Source organism: Diospyros lotus, chromosome 9, assembly GCF_014633365.1.
Source record: "Diospyros lotus cultivar Yz01 chromosome 9, ASM1463336v1, whole genome shotgun sequence".
In the NCBI taxonomy this organism is placed as follows: Eukaryota; Viridiplantae; Streptophyta; class Magnoliopsida; order Ericales; family Ebenaceae; genus Diospyros; species Diospyros lotus.
This window is the reverse complement of record NC_068346.1, coordinates 15573673-15595816: the sequence shown is the minus strand read 5'-3', so window position 1 is coordinate 15595816 and position 22144 is coordinate 15573673. Positions and strand designations below refer to the sequence as shown.

Sequence of the window (22144 nt, the reverse complement as noted above, 5' to 3'; positions counted from 1 at the left end):
AAGAAATTAAGCAGCTGTTTGATGACTGAAGAAGGAAACCAATAATGGTGGGGACAGAGAATGTGTACTTTGACCTAACTCACTTTGATTTAGAGCAAATCCAAGTTGTAGTTCGGCTGTTATTAGGCATATATGGAATAGAGACCCGTCAAGTTTGACATAGGTGGGTTGTTTGGCAGAGGCCGCGCTAGCTAGCCTTGAGTAGGGCTGGACACTTTGATGAACTAAGGCCCCGTTTGATAGCTATTTTTTTTTTTTTTTTTTTGAAAAACACATTTTTTTCACCCAATTTTTCATTTGTGTAGTATTTGACAGCCAAGTTTTTCCCGGGAACTCATTTTCCCATTTCTTGTCACTTGGTTGGATGGCTTCGATCATAGTTGGGTTTAAGCCAGATTTTTTAGCTCTTTTTCTTGTCTCCATTTGTAACTCTTCTCTTTATTAATTTCTATTTATAAAATAGAAAAGTTGTGTTCAATAGCAACAGTTTGCATAATATTTGGCAAATCACATGTCATAGACTCTAAAAAAATGACTAAAATTTATGTTGGAGGCCTCATCTAGTAAAATTAAGATTTGAATTGTTATTATAGATGATTTATATGAACAAATTTGGTTTCGCCACATATAATAAAAGTATATACTTCTATTTTTATATAGTCCTGTATAGAAAAAAATGAAGGATAAATTATACTTGTCACTGTCAAAATTTTACTAAATTATTTGTACCCCACATTCTAAAAATTACATTAAACCGCCCCTGGACCAAAATTATTAAAAAAAAATTAATATAATTTTATAAAAGTTTTTTAAGTATAGCCCTGTACGGCGCAAAGCTAACCTCTGATATAACTTCTTAAACAATAGGGTAGTTAATATAATTTTCAAAATGGGAATACTCTTTATTTATACCAAACCTTTATCCTATCCCATACCATATTGTTGTATGTAGAACTGTACAAGTCAATGAGTAATAATGTAAGAGCAGAGACAAGTAATCCATGCTTCTATGATTGTTTCTTAAATATTGGTCAAGCAACACTACAGAGGTCACAAACAGGTCTTCCAATCACTCTAATAACAGTATCCAGAGTCCATATTTAATGATCTAAGATACAACACTACCTTCATATTTACAGATTTCTGCTTAAACAGGCAGGTGTTAGGATTACAAGATCTATACATAGCCAAGCCAAAAATATAAATAACTCACAACCAATAAGACAGCAGGAACTTGCAAGGCCCAGCAATATTCCATGTAACATTTGAACTTGGGAACAAGATCACCGAACTGCTCATTAATAATGGAGTTCAACTTGCTTCCGTTGGCTCCAGACGAGAGCCGTCTAGATCGGATGCTGTGGAAAAAGAGGGAAGCCAGAGTTCTACACGGGTTCCACCGGCTCCTAGGGCGGCATCTGTTCTCCGGGGAGATATGACACGGACAACACATCCATAACTTTCCAGTATCTCTCGGGCAACAGTCAGCCCGGCCACAAAGTTCCATGTCATGTTATCTTCAACCATTTCTTGGGAAAATAGACCCGCTCCAAATGGTGTCAGCGAATGCATCTGGGTCTGTAAGCAAATGAACAGAGAACACTGTCAAAAATATCTAACGGCAGCTACAGTTCCACAAAAGAAGAAAAGTACTGTACACACAACACACGCTCTGATGATTCAAAGAAAGCACAAGATTTTCGTCATTGTTTTTTGTTTTTCCTATTTCATGACCACGCCTCACAAAAGCAACCATAAACTGAGAGCAGGCTCTGTGTGAACAAGTTACAGTGTCTTTTTCAGGTCCTATTTTATCAAAGAATGGCATGAGTACAGTCAATGTGTGGCCCATCTATGAAACTTAGGTATATCACAGTCCTGCAAGTCCTAGGATATTATATATTAAGACAAAGTGGGGCATGCAGGTATCCAGGTAAAAAATATGGGAGTGCTACAGCAAGGGATTTACAATCTCTAATTTTATGAAGCAAATGATAGTGGGCATCTTTACCATGTAGTGCATATCCGGGCCATCATCATCAATCATGACTAGAGCACCGCCTGCTGGTGCTCCAGTAGACACAATTTCAACCTTTCCACCAATGCGTGTGCGCAACAGAGCCCCCTCAATCAGATTGCTCAAGGCCTGACGCAGAGCTGGTTCTTCTACTGCAACTGGCAATGATTGTGAAAGTTCACCTAGTTCAACAAATCGTTGCTGCTTACAAGCCAGAGGTTCTACAGCACCAACCAAATCAGCCAGTACATCAGAAACATTGCACGGTCTTCTGACATAAAAAAGAGAGCATAAAATACAAAGTTTTTAGATTCAAATGCAGAACAGAGGAATTATACTGTCTTGCAAACATACAGTATATAAAACATAATAAAATATTTAATAGTAGTAGAGGTCATGAACACGACCATTCAGAATCTATATAGGCCATGCTAGAGCCAGATGTGGTTAACTTAGCACAAATTAATAAAAGTCATAAGTGTGACAAATCAGAAGACATGCTTATTTTCACAAAACTCGATCCACTTATTTGTTCATTTATTTAGTAATTGCGTATATGTTTATGTGCATTATTGGAGCCTGCAAAACTGAATAAAGGACACATACATACAAGCACTAATTTACTTGAAATGGGAGTTCAGGCCGATCAAAACAATGGCATATCCACTAGTTGATAGAATCAATTTCACATCAGAGGCAATACCAATGAGGAAGGAAAAGAAATGCCAATATTAAGGCAACAAACAAGCATGATATTGGTAATTGATGCAAGCACACAGAGGAGAAGCATTCTCGCTGACCCAAGACTTTATGCTAACTGACACAAGTTGGCAGATGGGAACGAAAAGGGAAGAAGAGAAACAGAAATTTGGAGAAGAAAAAGGAAGAAAAGGATAAACCTAATCAGGGATCTTGTTTGGTTGAGAGAGAGTGGAGAAAAAAGGCAAGAGGGCAACTATCTAAAACCTAAAGTGCTCACAGTGTGGTTTGCTTTGTGCCAAACATCCCACCAATACCTCCCACAATTCTCCCTATTTTGAGAAAGAAGTTATAAAATTTTCTCAAACATTTTCCTCCATATTTTTTTTTCTTTCCCACCTCCCAAGCTTATCAAACAAAAGGATGAAAAAGTGCAAAATTTTCTCCCATTTTCATCTTTTATATCCTTCAAGACAAAGACATATCAACAGGTTACTAAAGTTTCACTCTCAGGATGCGTCTAGGATACTTCTTCAAAATCCTCATATGTATGTGTCACATTCCAAGGGCAGTTATTGTAATTTCTTTTTCCTTTCTATTATAGATATTAGTCCTTAGCTAGAGGCAATTATGCTTATCGGTTGTATGCACATGGGTGCATGTGCAAGGCGGTGAGGCTATACATAAGCCACAGTTGGAGGATAGGGATTCATAAATGATATGACCTTAATCTTTTCCCTCTGATTTCCTCTCTCGAACCTTCTCTTCTCCCTACTTCTCTTACTGTTTTCTCTCTCTCTCAATCTCTTTCCCTCCCAATTCCCGATAATTCTCGAAATTCATCTCAAATACCCTCTATTAGATCTAAAGATCTAACAATTGGTATCAGAGCCAGGCGATCCTCGACCATTGGGTTTGAGTTCTGTCGGCGAGCAGCAAATTCCAAGGTATTGGAGTTTAGCGCAACCAAGATCAGAAATATCCATCGATTGGATCCAGTTCTGGTTAGCTAAGCAAAAGCGAGCAGAGCTTATGTAATCACGATTGGGTATCTCAACCGATCAGTTCCGGCAAACTAGGTAGCTAATGATCGAAGGTGATGGGTGAATTAAGTGATGGCAAAAGGCACAAGAATGGAGCAACTGGAGACCTGGTTGGACTAGATGGAGATCAACTTGCGACAAAACCAATAGAAAATAGAGAGATTGGAGATGATGGAACTCAGTCGTCATCAGACTTAACAGGAAGTGAGTCAAGGCAGAGAACTTGGAAGCTGCTTATCTCAATGACATCGCGGATGTATGGTTTCAAGGATGGAGTAGGAGGAGGACAGAATTGGGTTGGCCAAAGTTTGTAGAAGACTTTTGTATGCAGTTTGGGGAAAGAAATATGATGGACATTATTGAGTAATTCAACAAGTTGAAGCAGGAGAGTACAGTGGATGAATATCTATTCAGATTTGAGGAGCTTAAGTCATTGCTAGTTATTCCCCATCCCACCTTAGATGAATCCTATTTTGTGTCTAGCTTCGTCAGCAGGTTAAGCAATGAACTAAGGCCTACAATCAAAATGATGCAACCCACCACCATTAAACAGGCTGCAGAGAAAGCCAAGCTGCAGGAACTAGCCCTAGAGGCGATTTTCAGGAAGCATCGGGTGGTGCCAAAGGGCTTGACTGCAAGCAGTCCACTGGTAGGGGGTGCAGTGTCCAAGGCTGTCAATCAGGTTTTACAAAAAGGAAATGTGCTGCCAAAGACTTCACCAAATCCAGCTCCAGTGAAGTCTCTGTCCATTGAACAGTAGAGGCAACTGGGGTTATGTTTCTGGTGTGGGGAGAAGTATGGCCCCGGGCACCAATATAGGAGACAGCTGCTGCGGATGGAAGGGCTAGAAGAGGAAGAAGAAGTTGCCGGGGAGATGGAGGCTATGTCATGACCCTATGAGCAATAAAAGGGTATTATTGTAATAGGGTAGAATAGTTTGTTAGGGATATTTTAGCAAGTGGTTAGAAGCACATGGGAGCATGTGCTAGGCTGTTAGAAGGCAAATATGCCTATATAAGGTTGGTGTAATAGGTTTTTTTCCTCATCAAAAAAATTAATGAACTGAAATCTGAATTCTCTCCCCTTTCTTGATCTTCATCTCCTTCTTTTCTGTTCTTCTAATTCTTGCTAACAATTCTTCTAATCTCTCCCTCATTCTTTCAAATTTCCCCCCCTAATTTCCTTCTATTCTTGGCCTTAGTGGAATCAGATTCTTCTGATTCCCAAACTGATCCTAGGTTAAGCCCTAGGTTCATGACAGGCTACTGGTGAGAAAGATGGTGATATTTCTTTGCATGCACTGCAGGGGAGTCCATCAGGTAAAAAAATCAAGGTAAAGGGATCAGTGGGGAAGAAGAAGCTGATGATTCTCATTGATAGCAAGAGCACACATGGCTTTCTTGATGAGGCAACTGCTGAGGACTTACAATGTCCAACACAGGCTACACTCCCTTTGTCAGTTATTGTAGCCAATGGCAGTAAGACGCTAAGTAAACTGAAATGTCAAGGTTTTAAGTGGACAATGCAGGGCAAGAAGTTCACAGAGGATCTGCGAATTTTGAAGTTGGGAGGCTGTAATATTGTTCTTGGAGTGGACTGGATGAAAACGGTAAGCCCCCTAGTCTTTGATTTCAATAAACTAGAAGTAACTTTTGAAATGGAAGGGAGGAGGCTAACATTAATAGGAAGCTGGGAGGCTAGAGAGTGCAAAATAATGACAGGTTGGAAGATGCAGAAATTAATTCAACAAGGAGGGACTTCAATAGCTCAACTACACTCCATATATGCAGTGGTGGTGGAGACTTGGGAAGGAGGGGAAAGAAGTGAGGTAGCAGCAGAAGTGAAAGACCCCTCAGGGCCTGCAGTGACTTCCACTCTGCATTCACTTACTGAGGTACTCTTATTATCCTTTACACTTACTGTTGACTAAGTTTGAGGATTTGTTTGCTGAGCCTTCAGCCCTTCCCTCAACCAGCTTCCTTGACCACTCCATACACTTAAAACACAATGTGGAACATGTCAACATCCGATCCAATAGATATCCACCTAAACAGAAAGCTGAAAGAGAGAAATTGGTCAAGGAAATGTTGTCTAAATCTATCACTCAGCCAAGTCAAAGCCCATTTGCCTCCCCTGTCCTATCAGTCAAAAAGAAGGATGGGACTTGGCAGTTTTGTGTTGACTACCGCCAACTGAATTCCATCACTGTCAAAAACAAATTTTCTATTCCAATCAACGAAGACTTACTAGATGAACTAGCCGGAGCCACCATGTTTTCAAAACTTGACCCAAGAGCCGGATACCTTCAAATCCTGATGACTCCTGCAGACATTCCCAAAACAACCTTCAAGACTCATCAAGGGCTCTATGAATTCCTAGTTAAGTCTTTCGACCTAACTAATGCCCTTGCCACATTTCAAGCTTTGATCATAGTTGTTAAAGGCGCCAGTTCAGCACCTCGCCTGAGGCGAGGCGAGGCGATTTCAGTGAGGCACACACCTTGCACGATGAGGCGTCAAGGCGAGAGGGGCGCCTCATGAAACCTAGGTTTTAATTAAAATCTAGGCAGCCCAATTCCTCCCCTCTTCTCAATTCCAACATGTATACATTACAACATATTTACATTTCTTTAGTTTAAGTAAATGTCCACATTTTCTTTTATTTATATTTTACCTTCTATTTACTTTAATACATAAATGTAAATAAGAAAGTCACCCCATTTGGATTCAATAAAAATATCTAAAAAATCAAAATCCATAAGAATAAGAAAATAGAATTTTGATTTTAGTACATACTCAGGATTTAACAATTTTACCACCCCCAAAATATATACCTACTATTTCTTGAAAAATTCATTAAAAATCATTTTAACAACAATGAATATTAACTATCAAAATATCGGAAGATAGTTTTTCAAAATGAAAACATTTTCTTATATATTTCCTTATAATGCGCTAATCTTTCAGACTTAGAAAAATAGCATTTTTCAAAATGGAAACATTTTTTTAATTGAAGGGGATGATGAAGATATTGGCCTTGATGTTGATGATCTCCTTGATGATGATTGATATAATTGATTAAAACTTCTTTATTGATTGTGGACTTGTAGTGTTTATATGTTTGTTTAGAAATTTGTATGATGATTGGTATTTGTTTGAGTTTGAGACTTTAAGTTTGAACTTTGATGATGTTTCTAATTTAGAATTTCCATGATGAATGAATCAACTTTGATGATGTTAGTGTAGAATTTGAAGATAATGAATCATTAATGAGATGCATGTGTTATTATTTGATAATTTGGTAGTTTTTTATGATTTTACAAGATTTTGAGTTTTTTTCTAAAAGGAGCGCCTCACCTCGTGAGCCTCAAGCTCCAGGACCCTTTGCGCCTCGCGCCTTTCAGAATTATGGCTTTGATAAACCACATCTTTGGCCCCTACTTGAGGAAATTCATCCTTGTCCTTTTCGATGATATCCTCATATACAACCCATCTTTAGACCAACACTTAACCCACTTGAGGGTAGCATTTGAAATTCTCAAGTCCAATCAACTATTTGTGAAAGGGTCTAAATACACCTTTGCTAAGAAAAAAGTGGAATATCTTGGCCACATAATCACTGGAGAAGGGGTAAGTACAAACCCTAAAAGGATTACAGATATGATGGAGTGGCTAAGGCCGCAGATTGTTAAAGAATTGAGGGGTTTCCTAGGCCTAACCAGGTACTACAAGAGATTCATTAGGAACTATGGGATAATAAGCAAGCCACTAGTTGATCTACTTAAGAAGAATAATTTTTGCTGGAACAACAATGCGGAGGAAGCATTTTAGGCTTTAAAAGGGGCCATGACCCAAGCTCCAATATTGGCCTTGCCTAAGTTTTCAAAGCCTTTCATCCTGGAGACAAATGCTTGTGACTCAGGAGTAGGTTTTGTTTTGGTGCAAGAAGGTAAGCCCCTAACCTTCTTAAGTCAAGCTTTAGCCCCAAAACACTTGGGCCTAAGCATATGACAAAGAATTACTGGCAGTCTTAATAGCAGTAGAAAAATGGTGGTATTATCTAGAGGGCAATCAATTTGTAATCAAAACTGATCATGAGAGCCTTAAGTTTCTGCTATAGTAGAGGCTACGCATGCAACTGCAAAAGAAAGGGGTGACTAAGTTGTTGGGGTTAGATTACAAAATACAATATAGGAAGGGTAAGGAAAATACAATGGCAGATGCACTTACCAAGAGGAAAGGAGGAGTTTGCTAAGCTATATCAAAGGTGATACCTGATTGGGTTAAGGAGATTACAGCAAGTTACAAGCAGTCTACATGGGCAAAAGATATCATCACTCGATTAACCATTCACCCTTCAGATCAATCTGGTTATACTTTGTTAATAGGGTTACTTCGATATAAAGGGAGGCTGGTGATAGGGGATGACAACCAACTTAAGGACAAGATCCTGCAGTCCTTGCACAACTCACCAATAGGGCGACATTCGAGCTTGAATGTTAGATACAACAAGGTGAGACAATTATTCTTTTGGTCGGGGCTCAAATGAGATGTGACCACCTATGTTTTGGAATGCCCTATTTGTCAACGCTACAAGCACGAGCAAGTTCCTTACCCTGGTCTGCTACAGCCACTAGACATACTGGAACAAGCATGGGAGCAAATTTCCATAGACTTCATGGAAGGATTACCTAAGTTGGAAGGGAAGGATGTAATTCTTGTGGTGGTAGATAGGTTGACAAAGTTTGGACACTTCTTCAGTTTGGCACACCCATTCACAACCCCGAAGGTAGCTAGACGACTGTTAGATTCAGTTGTTAAAACTGCATGGCCTGCCACTATCCATTGTCTCAGACAGGGACAAGATATTCACCAATAACTTTTAGCAATAATTATTCAACAATCTTGGAGTAAAGCTACATATGTAGACTGCTTACCACCCAAAGATGGATGGGCAAACAATGAGAGTCAACTAGTGCTTGGAAACCTACCTCCGGTGTGAAGGAAAAATGGAGAGATAAATCAATTAAATATTTTAGGTGAAATAATAGTTGTGGCAAATCAATTATTATTTAGAATAAGTATTTGTCTCTCCATTTTTCCAAACATAGCTTAAGAGATTTCAAGAAGCTTACTCCGCTAACAAGAGAAGATTGGTATGTAATAAATTCAATATTTTGTCACAGGTATATTTTGCCAATTTTGATCTTTAACTACTTACTTTTAGCCAATAACAATTAAAGGTAACTAAAAGCTGACAAAAAGAATTATTTTTTGAATTAAAGTTAGAGAATAATTAATTGAAGGTGTTAAAGATCTAATATTACAAGAGAGCAAAAAAATTATTAGTTACACTCTTAAGTCCTTCACTTATTTTTTGTCACCCTTGGGTACATTTTGTTGTCTATCCACCAAACGACAAGATTCAAATAGAAAAGGAAGTAAAACTAAGTTTAAAGTGGGCTAGTATCTATGTTTTAATTTATTTATTTTTGGAACTCAAAGTACTAAAAATTTAAAAATACAGTTTTTAAAATAGTTATATTTTTCTCGAGATAATATATCGGAATTAGTGAAAATATTTTTCTATTACTATTCTTCCCAGCAGTGAAATTAAAGAGCATATGCAGGCAAAAGCCTACCGGATGCCCTGTTGTTGTAGTGGAGCAAGAGCAAGTGGTGGCATGGGTATTTCTAAATCCTTTAATGTAGAAGTACAGGATGATGACCCATCTTCTTGCCCAGTAATGCTGGTGGACAACTGAGACCTAGTTGACCCAGGATGTGCATAAGATGAGTGCTGCATTTTTTGTAATGTGTCTTCATTATACTGCACTATATTAGCCTGGAAATATCAACAGAGATAAATAGTCAGACATTACGGTAATTGGTATCTTCCAAAGATGACTGGAAATTGAGAGGATTTAGTTCCCTTCTCTTCTACCATGTAGTGGAATTCTTGACTTTGGGGTTGCAACAACAGAACATAAACCCAAAACAGTGAAAGTTGTGGGTAGGGAGGTAGAGAACCTTAGTCAGGTAAACAGCATCCTGGAGCTGTTGAAGGGTGTCTCTCATACAATCACCTTGCACTAAAATATCTTCAACAATATCATAAGATATCTGCACACAGATATGCAGATATCTGTGTTTGTTATCCATTCCACTAACACAAATAAAAAGTTGAAAAATTAAAGTAGGATACAAAAACTAAATTCTTTAGAAGAAAATGTACCTCACTCCTCTTTACATGAAGAGATAACATTTTGCTCAAAGTTCGAATGCTAGATAGAGGACCACGTATCTGCAAAACTAAATTGATAAGAATATCATGATAAATTTTCTAAATACATTTTCAAACAAAATACAAAACCAAAAATATCTTACTTGCTCAACCAAACTACTCATTCTAATATTGTTCTGCCATGATGACTGCTGAAGCAACAAGGCTTTCTGCAGACAAATATGAATATAGTTGGCATGGTTACAAATGATGAAAGGCCACGGCATATAAGGAAAGAGATCTAATATACCAGTACTCCATGCATATCTAACTTGCTTGTAATTATATCCACATATGGCGGTGAAGCAGCGTGCAATGGTGGCCAAAAACTAAAATGTAGATCCTATACTTTGTAACGATTGGAAACAGCAAGCATAACAAGTCAATCCTACCACTGAAAATGGTAAACAATCCTACTGAAAACGCACAAAAGTCAATGATACAAACATTTCATGTTACAGCATTCATCAATTGCTATGGTATGGGAAAACCTACATAAGATGTTTGTTTACATGTATAGGACAAGTTTTAGAAGCAAGAAAATGCAGAAGTCAAATCACATGCCTATTATCCACTATCCACTATTGTTTAAAACTTGCTCCAATAAGAAACCAGTTCTAATATTAACTACCACTAAGACTCTACTGCTCATGGAGAAACAATTGCATATAATCATACCAAGCTGCAAGTAACAATTTCTGCCACAAGACTACCAACCACTTATCTTTAGGAAATGCATAAATCCTCGTATCCACCTTCCCTCCACACACCCCCCCCCCCCCCCCCCCCCCCCGGCGGGGGGAAAAAAATTCCCAACCAAAAAACAAATGAAAAAAGCGATTATAAAGCATCAGTAGTCTACCTGATCCATAATATATGCCATTGCAAGTGAGCGAGATATGTTAGTAGCATTTAATCTCTGCTCGGCAGTGAACTTGTACATTTCCAATTGATTGTCAATAGGAGCTTGAATTTCCCATGATGTCGTGTCCTTATACGAAGCAAAAGATTCCTCAGGCAATGGGCAATGTGTCATATCATGCCCTTCCCTTGCTAGTTTCACATCTGGAAATTCAGCAACCAAAAAGCCCACCACAAATGGATGCTTAACCATGGGAAAAACCACAGCTCTGCACTCAGGAATAAATTCTGCCTACAATTCAAATAAATAACATTATAAATTCAAAGACAAACAATGAATAGATGCCCAGATTCTATGGGCATGGAGTTAGAAAAGTACTATACCTCCCAATTTGAGATGGCAGCTTCTGCTGCTCTCAACCCTGTTGGAATACTAAAATTACCAATTAATATCACAATATCAGCTGCATCAACTCCTGGGCACACTGCAACTTGACGCAGCTCCAATCGGTCCATAACATAACTTCCAGCTGGTCTTACAAAGACCTGCACATGAAAAGTTTGAGTTCATCAACCACATTTGGAAAACCAAATTAGAAACTGTCCACAAAAATTTAATGTCAGACAGGGAAAACCTTTCTGTAAAATGTATGGACTGAAGAATTTATAATCACTCTTGAATAATTAATAATATTGCGCTTCTTCTCAGGTTTCACATCCGTAGCAAGATTTGGATCATACCAATCATACTTATCCGAAAAAATCAAGAATGAGTGATAAGATAATTTGTGAGACATGAATATCACCCCATTCGACCAGACACAAGAACCTATATATAGAGACTTCGGAAGATTAAAAAATAATAATAGCTCCTATAAAGTTTGTAACAAGACAAATAAGTAACCAAAAATAGATCATTATCCACGATTAGTATACATCACCACTACCACCAAAACAACATCACAAGCCTTAATCCCACTAGATAAAGTTGGCCACAAGAATTCAAGCTCTTCCATCTGTTATGGTCCACCATAAGATATGGGACTTGTCCCACATTAGAAATTCAAACTTCTGGTGTGGGGTTTATAACCTCTTGGGCACCCTCCCCTTAACAACTAGCTTTTGGGGGTAAATTTTACTCGAGGGTTGTAACAGTGGTATCAGAACTAGGCCCCATGGCTCCCAGTGCAAGCGAGCAGCGACGAAGGTGACGTTGGCATTGCAGTGTTCACCCGAGACTAGCAATGGCTAGTGCACAGCTTGCCATTGTGGGCGCCGGACTGCGGAGCGTGGTGGTATGTTATGGTCCACCATAAGATATGGGACTTGTCCCAAATTGGAAGTTCAAGCTTCTGGTGTGGGGTTTATAATCTCTTGGGCACCCTTCCCTTAACAGCTAGCTTTTGAGGGTGAGTTCTACTCGAGGGTTGTAACACCATCATCTCTATATATGATTATATCTTCTGTAGAGCCATTATATCTCACATCAGGTTTAAGGGTTGGTCATCAAGATTTTTATTGGTCTTTCTCTACATTTTTCTACTAAATTTGCATATACAACTTTTTGTTGAAATCATTAGCTCATAAATAACATAATGGCGCAAATATAATTGTATGTGTCACAATCCCAAGGAATCCCAAGGATATATTAGTAATACATGTCATGTGTTTTCCTTATTAGTTGCATTTTATGTTGTTGTTAGCATCTTCAATTATAAGCCTATAAATAGGCTTGAGTAGTTAGAGGAAGGTAGCTTAATGAATGATTTGAATCTCAATTCCCTCTCTCAATACTATCCCACGGCTATTCTCTCCCTCCCTCAATTCTGTTTTGTTCTTCCTTGCCCTCTTCTCTGCTCTATCTTCTTCAAACTCTCGTTCGAATTCCTTCCTAAACCCTAGCTAAACCCTAGGATCATGACATTTGGTATCAAAGCCGACGATTCTCGGCTGTGAGTCGGAAGTCATAACAATAGACCAAGGCGATTCCACAACAAATTCAGACGATAGATTGCAAAATTGATCAAGGCGGTAGGTTGGGGATTTGAAGCCGTGATTTTCGATGCTTAGTGGTGGATTAATTTCCAACAGCCCTAGATGCGATTCTGGTGACTGGAAAATTAATCAGAGCAAAGCACTTCGGGCTTGGAATTGGAGACGAAGTGGCCAGGTGAGTTCTGACAGTGATTTCGAGATAATCTGAGGGCAGTTTAGGGTGGCGCGGTTTGAAGTGGATCGTGAGTGATTGCCAAACATCAGCGAGTGCAACTTAATGAGGCAGTTCAGGTGATGAATTGTAAGCAAAGCAAAATCGTATCCGACCAAGCAATTTCCAAAATCGATGGCTTCGTAGTTGAGCGATCCTATCTAGTGTGATTTCTGCAAGCGGCGATTAAGTTCATAACAACAGAACGTTGGCATTTGCAGTGGAACAGAGGCGAATTCAGATCCGATGGCCCTCGACAGATCAGTGAGGGTCGGAATTGCAGGCAACGCAAGGCGAGCGACTTAGGAATCGGTCTAGGTCACTGCATGTGACTGAGGTGGGAAGGAAGGCGCGATCGGAAACGGTTCAGAAGTTAATTCCGCAAGCAGCGATTCTCAATTGTTCGATTTCAATTGTGATTCTCAACTCAGATTTGGAAGTTGAGCGAGAGGTGAGTTCTAGACAAATTCTGACTTGATTTCGGCACATTTTATGGGTTGTAGCAGAATCAACCAACATAGAAGGTGGAATAGGCCTGGGCTTCCAACTTGAGAAATCCAGTAAGTATTGTTCGATCAAGGAAGGCGTGCATATGGCCAAGGCGATGAAGGTGACCTCAGTTGTAGAGAAGGAGAAGCGGTTGGGGACTATCACTGAATCTGCAACAATCGCGAGCAAGGCCAGAGGGTGTTCATTCATTGCGATTATCGGCTATGTTCGTGAGTAGATAGCGAGAAGTAAGGCGAGTGTTGGAAGCAGATCCTTGAGCACGTTGATCATCGCTAATTGCGAATATAGGAGGTCATGTTCAATTGATTGAGGCAAACACAGGGCTGTTGATTTCGATTTTGAGGAAGACGACTTAGATCTCGATGAATCCTGAGCCGCTGGATTAGGCGATTTTCGGAGGCAAATTTGGAGCCGATCCAAGTATGGAAATAGCAAGCAGAGCTTTTGGTCGGAGATTGGGTAAAAAGGGATGCAGGCCCGAGGTGAATTGAAGCAGAGCCGATTAATAAGTGATTGTTGCAATTTTGGAAGGTGAAGTAGATCGGCGATTTCAATTATGCGATTCCAGGTCTAATCGTTGCGTGTGTAGTGAGTTTGGGCAAACTTCGGGTGCGAAATTTAGATTCGAGGAAGGCAAATCAGAGTGGCGCAGCGGGGTATTGGATCGGAAACGGGTCCAGAAGTTGAGATTAAGAAGGCAACGGTTCTTAGCTATTACATCTTAACTAAGGCGGAATTGAAGGCAACGTGAGGTGAATTAGATGGAATTCTAATGGGATGCTATTAAAAGCAGGAAACGCCAGAACCAAGGGCAAGGGGATGACCGTTTGGAGAGCTTAGATATGGGGTGTCAGCAAGGTCAAAAAGAGATCAGCCGAAGCCAATCGGAGTATGCGGACAATCTGGATTTAGCCTTTAGCGGGCTCTGGGAGGAAATTGTTGGGTTCTGCCAACAAATCAGTCAGCAGTTGAACACCTTAAGCATGTTAGCTAGGCAACCTAATGTCCGCCTTCCGAGGAAATTCACTCCCAGGGCTTCATCGGCGCCCATTCTAACTACGCCAACGAATAGACAGAGGTCACAGGATCCGAGGGAAGTAGAGGACAAAGTTGAGGCAGAGGAGGATAATTGGGACCAAGGGGTTGGCAATAATCACTCCACCATTCCGAAGTCACAATTGGACATTCCCCCATTTGAAAGAGAAAGACCTCAGTGGTGGATCCGACAATGCCAACGGATGTTCTACCAACACCGAGTAATGGAAGGGGAGAAAGTGAAAATGGCTGCAACTTATTTGGATGGTATTGCAGACGCTTGGTTCCAAAATTAGAGCTCGGGAAGGGTAGAATGGAGCTGGCCATAGTTTGTAAATGCCTTGTGTACTCGGTTTGGAGAAAGGCCCAAAACTAATGTTGTCATAGGAGTTCCTAAGGCTGCTCATCAAGTAGTGCAAGGAGCGGATGTAGTAGCTATGGAAAGGGAAGTTGGAGTTCATGCAGCTCAGGAGAAGTATGGGGTTGATAAAGACCTAAGGATAAGGACAGTAGCTGTAAAGAATGAGGAAAAACTTGAATTGGATCAGGCAATTCAGGCTGCCAATGAAGTAATGATAGTTGTTGAAGAAGCTATCAAGGTTCCATTGACAGAAAAATCTGTTGGAAGCGGGTTTTTAGTGTACACCAGCAATCGGGAAGTTAAAGATACCCCAATGGGGGATACCTCTACTAAAGAGAAAGAAGATATTGGAAGATGGTGGGGAAATTCTTTGTGGAAGGAAACGAGACTTTCGCTGCTTTGATAGTCCTCAATTCCATTGGAAAGAGTAGCATCGAACCAAATTTTGGCCTGCAAAGCAATTTGACTTGCTCTCTACAATTAGAGAGATTATGGTGGAAGGCGTGACAAGTCAAATGGAATTAATTTTGAGAGCAACAAGGAATGGGTGGATGGCTGGAACAGGTGCTGCAGCAAATCAAGGTACTGTTGTTTTCAGAGGAAAAGACACTGAAAGACATAAGAAAAGAAAAGTAAGAGATAAGAACAAGAAAAGGTGAAGAAGAAACCATATTATTAAGGCTGGAATTGGCTGAATAATAGGGTCAGCAGCACTCAATTCTTGGGGACGAGAATTGTTTGAAGGGGTGGGGATTGTTACAACCCCAAGGAATCCCAAAGATATATTAGTAATACATGTCATGTGTTTTCCTTATTAGTTGCATTTTATGTTGTTGTTAGCATCTTCAATTATAAGCCTATAAATAGGCTTGAATAGTTAGAGGAAGGTAGCTTAATGAATGATTTGAATCTCAATTCCCTCTCTCAATACTCTCCCATGGCTATTCTCTCCCTCCCTCAATTCTGTTATGTTCTTCCTTGCCATCTTCTCTACTCTATCTTCTTCAAACTCTCATCTTAATTCCTTCCTAAACCTTAGCTAAACCCTAGGGTCATGACAGTATGGTACAGCAACAACAGCAATCAAAAGCCTTTATCCCAATAGGTGAGTGAGCTATATGAATTCAGGGAAGGGGAAGAAGCAGAAAAGTTGGAGAGAGAGAGAGGTTTCAGCACAAAAGTTTCAAACAATATATTTCAATTCAAAACTCAATAATGTCTGGTCACTTATAGGCTAAAACTAAAAAGATATATCAAATCTCCAAACAACTTTTACTAGAAATAAAGTAAAAATCTAAATTCCAAAATTTAAGTAAGCTTAAATCCTAATATCAAAAATTAAAATTTAATTCTTCAAATTTCTCATTACTTTCCTTCCAGGCATCAGAACTTGATTGACCTCATAACACATCCTCAACTCGGCCACCCAAACTTTCTGCTTGGGTGTGTCTCTCCATGTATTTCATCCACCATGCAGAGACGAGGTCTCCAATTGTGTCATCTCTATTATTATGATGAAATTCTCCAAAAACTGATTTTGAACCACAACAACCTAAATTGAGGCAAGGCCTAGATCAATAATCACTTACGTTCCTCGAACTTCCACCATTAAAGCGTATGACCTCCCTCACTTGTGATTGCCTTAATCTCTCCCTTCCCAACTCCTGTTGTCCATGCATACACGACACCCCTGTAATTCCTAGTTCATAACAGAAATGCCCTTGGTCCATACAACAATGCAAACTAGCAAAATTACTAGGTTAACAAGTACGCACATCTAAATTAGCAAAATTGGTAGTGGAGAAAGACCGATGAAAGCGCACACTGACCGAGAGAAGAGCATCGGGGTGAACAATCCGACGAAAGAGATCCAACTGCTCGAGACAAAGCCTCTGGAAGTCAGGACTGGGCAGGATGAGGCCCTTGTGCTTTCCATCACTCTCGATCCTCTGCGCAAACTCGACAGGAGAGGTCGAGGCCCTCCGAATCGCGGACGCGACGGCGGAGGTCGAGGACGCCAGGGCGCCGTCTTGTCCTCCTGACTCGGACTCATCGACGCACACGTGGCGAAGAGGGCTAGGGTTCGCGAGCGACGAGGAGGAGGAGGCGTTGGCGGTGAGGAGCGAGACCGGCGGGTGCCTGTAGGCTGAAGTGGTGGCGGCGGCTCTGGTGGCGGTGGCGGAGCAGAAGAGGAGGTAGTTGGAGTTGTTACAGTTGGTGGTGGGACTGGAAGAGAGAGGAGGAGTGACGGCAGAGAGCAGCATTTGTGAATTGTAATTGTAGTAGTATTGGTGGTGGTGGTGGTGGTGGTGGTGGTGGTGGATCGGTCCTCAAAAATGAATGGGGCGGATGCAAATGCAACTGCAATCTGCAAACTCGGGAAGGAATGGCTGAGAGCCAAGCCGAAGCCCCCACCACACTCATGCTTGATTGATAACGGAAATGGAAGTGGGACCCACCAATTCACACTTCACACCGTGAAGCACGGAGGAGACAGTTCCTGAATCATTTTCAAACTAAGAAATATTTTTTAATTCCAAACTATGTATATTTATTTTTTTAAAAAAACGTTCATTCTCCGTTCGTATTAAAAATGTTTTTTATTTTTATTATTATTTTTATTTTTACAAAACTTAATTCACACAACTCCATTACAATTATTAAAATAAATAATGCTATTGAAACGCATAGAAGCGCGTGAGACGCATAGAGATGAATGATATTTTGGTCATAATACCCCTTTATATAACTTATAATATATAAAAATGATACACATTTAGTATGATTCTATTAAAATCCCTTTACTAAGCTTAATCCCTTTGAATTAACTTGACTTGAGTGATTAGCTCATTTTAGATTTTTTGCTTCAAGTTTTTGAATATTGATTTGGATGTAAGTTAGAGAGGTTTATGTTCAGATTAAAATTTTCAAATTCATTAAAAAAAAAAACTTAGAAATTGTATTCTACAATATATCATATAAAAATCCTTTACTTTCTTATAAAGGGGAGTTTTTTTTTTTTTTTTTTGCGTAGTAATTTGTTAATTGTTTATAAATGAGTAGTAACATAAATTTTTTGATTTTGCAAGTGAATTTCATGTTGATATAAAGAGATTATTTCAAAAGTAAATTTTAGCTTATCTATGTTAAATTTAAAAATGAGATTCAAATTAATCAAATTGTATTTTGATTGATTAAGTATACTTTAAAATTTGCCCACACGGCATAAGTCGAGCGATCAGATAAGTAATATATCGGTATCAATCTAATAAGTTACAAGTTTGATCCTTACATAAGAGCTAAAAACTCAATTTACAATTTACCTCCCCTAATATAATCGAGAGCACAAACATCAAAAATAACGCAAGAGTGATCATCCCATGTATACTTTAAAATTTAAATTCATATAACACATAAACTTAACACCACGACTAAAACACTCATACATTCACTCTTTTTTTTTTTTTTTTTTTACATTAGACACCAATTCTTTAAAATAGGTCAAAAGTATATTTATATTCTTAAACTTTTGTATTCTTTTCTTGTGGAACCTTAATTTTTTTGTGCTTTCAAATATACCCTTGAATTTAGGCCAAAAACATATTTATATTCTTAAACTTTTGTTTTTTTTTTTTTGTGAAATCCTAAACATTTCATGGTTCCATATGTACTTCTAAACTAAGCAAAATCACTCATTTAAACTACTGGTGAGCAACTGATATGCGCGTGCACTAACGTGGTAGTTTTTTAGAGTCTCCTCAACTCCTTCTTTCTCTTTGACAACATCTCCACAACTTCCTCTCTCTCTTTAGCGTCTTCTCAACTTCTTCTCTCTTTTTTTCTGGTTGCGTTTCTTCTTTCTTCCACGTCTTCTCCAATTACGTTTCCTATAAGAAATGCTGCCCCAAACTGACCTCATCTTCGATCCTTCCAAACAGTAAGGTGATCATCGACTTGGGCATGTCAATGACCTCTCAAACCTAATTGGCCTACATAGCTCAATTGGAGGAGACATAAGAGATGTCGAAGAAAGAAAAAGAAAGAAAGGAAGTTAAGGAGATGCTAAAAAACTGGCACGTTAGTGCGTGTGTGTATCACATACTAGCCAAGTGTTTAAATAAATGATTTTACATAATTTAGTAACATATTTGAAACCATGAAAAGTACAAGGGCATAAATATGATTTTGGTCTAACTTTAAAGACATAGTTGAAACTACAAAAAAAATTAAGATTTCATAAAAAAAAATACAAAAATTTATGACCATAAATATGCTTTTGCCAAATACTTTATATAGGTAACATGCCACGATCCACCAAACTCCTCCCCATCTTCATATAGTCCCATGACATACCACAATTTCCTTTGTCTTGTTTCCATCTTCTAAATTATTTTCAAGCCAATATACAATTAATTAATTGTGGCATTCAAACCTCTTGCTTATTATAAAAAAGAAAGACAATTTGAATGATAATATGATTTTTAACTGCTTGTTAGAAATAAAAGATCATTATTTTATTATTTTAAAAATATTTTTATATTTTAATTTCTCTAAAGTTATAATTTTTCTCATAATTTGAGATAACCATATATATCTTGAACCCTCACTATAAAACAAGGTTAAGAAATATTTCAAATTCTCTCTATTATTAGCGTCGTTGACCCATCATAAGGAAATTTTGACTTCCTCCTCTATTTAGAGACAGAAATAACCTAGAAAATTCTATCTCATAATTCATCTTATAATTTGTTTCCAATTCCACCATAAAAATAATTAAATACTTAGGGAAAAAATTAAGTTTTGTATTTAGAGATGGAATTCGTTACTCTTCTAAGAGTTAATTTAAAGATGAAAATAATTCCACCTCTAAAGTTGAAAAGTGATTTAGAGACAGAAAAAAATTATGTCTCTAATGTAAAAGAATTGGCTTCTACTTAGAATTTGGATTCCAAATTTCACAAATCCAAAATCTACTTTGAATTGGGGAAAAGTTTGATACTAATAACCTATGATATCCCCACAATAATCACAACAGTAATATGTGATTCCAAGTCAATAAATCAAAGTCTCTAAGTAATTAATTTGAACAATCATTCAAAATCCTCTAAATACATGCAAACAAATAAATAACAAATTTCAAAAATGTCATAGTAAGGTTCCTTATCAATAAAATTCAAAAATAAGTAAATAATAAGATAGAAATTTCATAATATCAAGGCTTCTCATCAACAAAATCATTAAACTCATCATCATCCCCATAAGTGTTGGTTGGGTTATGAGTATTAGTGGTTGGAGTGGCTATCTAAGGTGATCGACCAAAGCAGTTGGCTACGATGGATAAGCTAGATTAGTTAGAACTAGTGAAGGATGGGCTGAGGGCTTATAGGCAATCCCTAAGTGCGAAAAATGTGCGTATCATCTTTTGTTGCTCATGTAACTTAGGGGTTAGGCTAAAGATTATCTGACGCATAGTGTTAAGCTCAAACTAAGACACAACCTCACTAGAGGAGCCAACCATTTAAGCAGGATTGGTTATCCCTAGCCCAAATACATGTCCTTTCTTATTCCTTCCTCTAACCACATCCATATAAAGGTTGTCGTCAAATGTAACTAAACTTACCTTGAGAACTCCCCTCATTGGATGTACATGATGAGTCTTTCTCCTCATGTTGCCTAGTGAACTCATTTTAAAACAGAAATTTAGATGCAAGTAAGTTGTGAAGCAAAGTTGAGTTTCATATTATAATGACAATATGAATATTAAATTTGATTCGAAGCTTTATATTTACAACAATTTGTTATTGAAATGCTTGATACGTGTAAAAAGTTCAAAACTAGTTGGATCTCTTTACAACTCAATTCTCTACAAAACAAAAGATGCACATTTCAATAGAATTAAATATAAATATAGTCATGGATTGTAACCAAACCTAATGCAATAACATGATTATAGTGATGGTTTGGATTCAAACTTCTCTCTATGTGTGTGTGTGTGTGAATTGAAGATAAGAATAAGAACACAAGAGATTTACATGGTTCGACATAAGCCTACGTCAACATAATGGATAATCTCAAATCTACTAGATGAAATTGTTTTGAGTATAATGATTTATTCCTTAACTCTCTCTTGATTCTAAATGCATATAGAAATGTTCTATATATAAGAGAGATAAAGGGCCCTAATCACACAAAGAGATAACGGGTCCAAAATGGGCTTTGGGTTGTGGAATTAAAGGCATAAACCCAACAAATCTCCACCTTGACTCGAATTCCCAAAGAAAGAAACACTAAATGTAGAGAATCCATAACTCCACCTCAAGTGTTCACACCAATCAAATCCAAACAATGGTTAACTTGCTGTAAGGAAAAAAACTTGGTCAACATGTTAGCTAGGTTATCATTAGTACCAATTTTCTTCACAATGATATTTCCTTTAACATCTATCACAAAATGACAGTGAATGTCAATGTGCTTTGTCTTTTCCTAGAACATTTGATCCATAGTCAAGTGAATAGCACTCTGACTATCACATTAAACAACTTGCACCTTTTGATCCCAACTAAGCTCACCACACAAGCTTCTAAGACAAATAGCTTCTTTAACAATCATAGTTATTGCCATATATTATGCTTCTACAGTGGACAAAGCCACAAAGGACTGCAAAATCAACTTCCAACTGATAACACTAGTACCCAAACAACACAACCTGTGAATGACCTATTTTTGTCAAGATCACAAACGAAGTTTAAGTCAACATAGCCAACCAAATTCTTGTCACTAGTCCCAAACTCCATACAAGTATCAACAAATCCCTTCAAGTATCTCAAAACCCATTTTACTACCTACTAATGAACTTTCCTAGGGTTTGCAATGTACCTACTAACAAGACTAATCACATGAGTAATGTCAGGATAGGTATATACCATGACACACATAAGACTACTAATTGTTAGTGATGTGTCTTAATGCTATATTTAGATGACATTTATTGGGTATAAAACATTTGATGTATCTTTGTATATGAGTAATGACAAATTTATCTTCATTCATTACTCTCCAATTCTTGTATGAATGAGACCTTAGATTTTCTATTAAAAATTGTTAAGAATATGTTGATGAGATTATTTGGT

General features: G+C 38.2%; 1 protein-coding gene across 4 annotated transcripts; it reads right to left on the bottom strand.

Annotated features, from left to right (window-relative positions):
• Nucleotides 1–1050: 1050 nt before the first annotated feature.
• LOC127809922 (chloroplast sensor kinase, chloroplastic) lies at nucleotides 1051–17343 on the bottom strand. Of its 4 annotated transcripts, none has more exons than XM_052349098.1 (9): nucleotides 16844–17343; nucleotides 11287–11448; nucleotides 10904–11194; nucleotides 10146–10211; nucleotides 9994–10062; nucleotides 9789–9881; nucleotides 9401–9603; nucleotides 2012–2288; nucleotides 1051–1578 (listed from the first exon to the last, which is right to left on the bottom strand). In XM_052349098.1, the coding sequence occupies exons 1-9, from the start codon at nucleotides 17276–17278 to the stop codon at nucleotides 1312–1314; spliced, it is 1863 nt and encodes a 620-aa protein (XP_052205058.1). In that variant the 5' UTR covers nucleotides 17279–17343; the 3' UTR covers nucleotides 1051–1311. The 4 variants fall into 4 exon arrangements, with proteins under 4 accessions (XP_052205058.1, XP_052205059.1, XP_052205060.1 ...); XM_052349099.1 differs by having other exon boundaries at nucleotides 2012–2285; XM_052349100.1 differs by lacking the exon at nucleotides 10146–10211.
• Between the last annotated feature and the right edge of the window lie 4801 nt (nucleotides 17344–22144).

Excerpts from the sequence above, each read along its gene's own strand:
- LOC127809922 (XM_052349098.1), bottom strand. The coding sequence starts at position 17,278 with ATGCTGCTCTCTGCCGTCACTCCTCCTCTCTCTTCCAGTCCCACCACC. Across the intron at positions 11,195-11,286 it reads CTGCCATCTCAAATTGGGAG|GCAGAATTTATTCCTGAGTG; the intron begins GTATAGTACTTT and ends TTTGAATTGTAG. Across the intron at positions 9,604-9,788 it reads ATGCTGTTTACCTGACTAAG|GCTAATATAGTGCAGTATAA; the intron begins GTTCTCTACCTC and ends TGATATTTCCAG.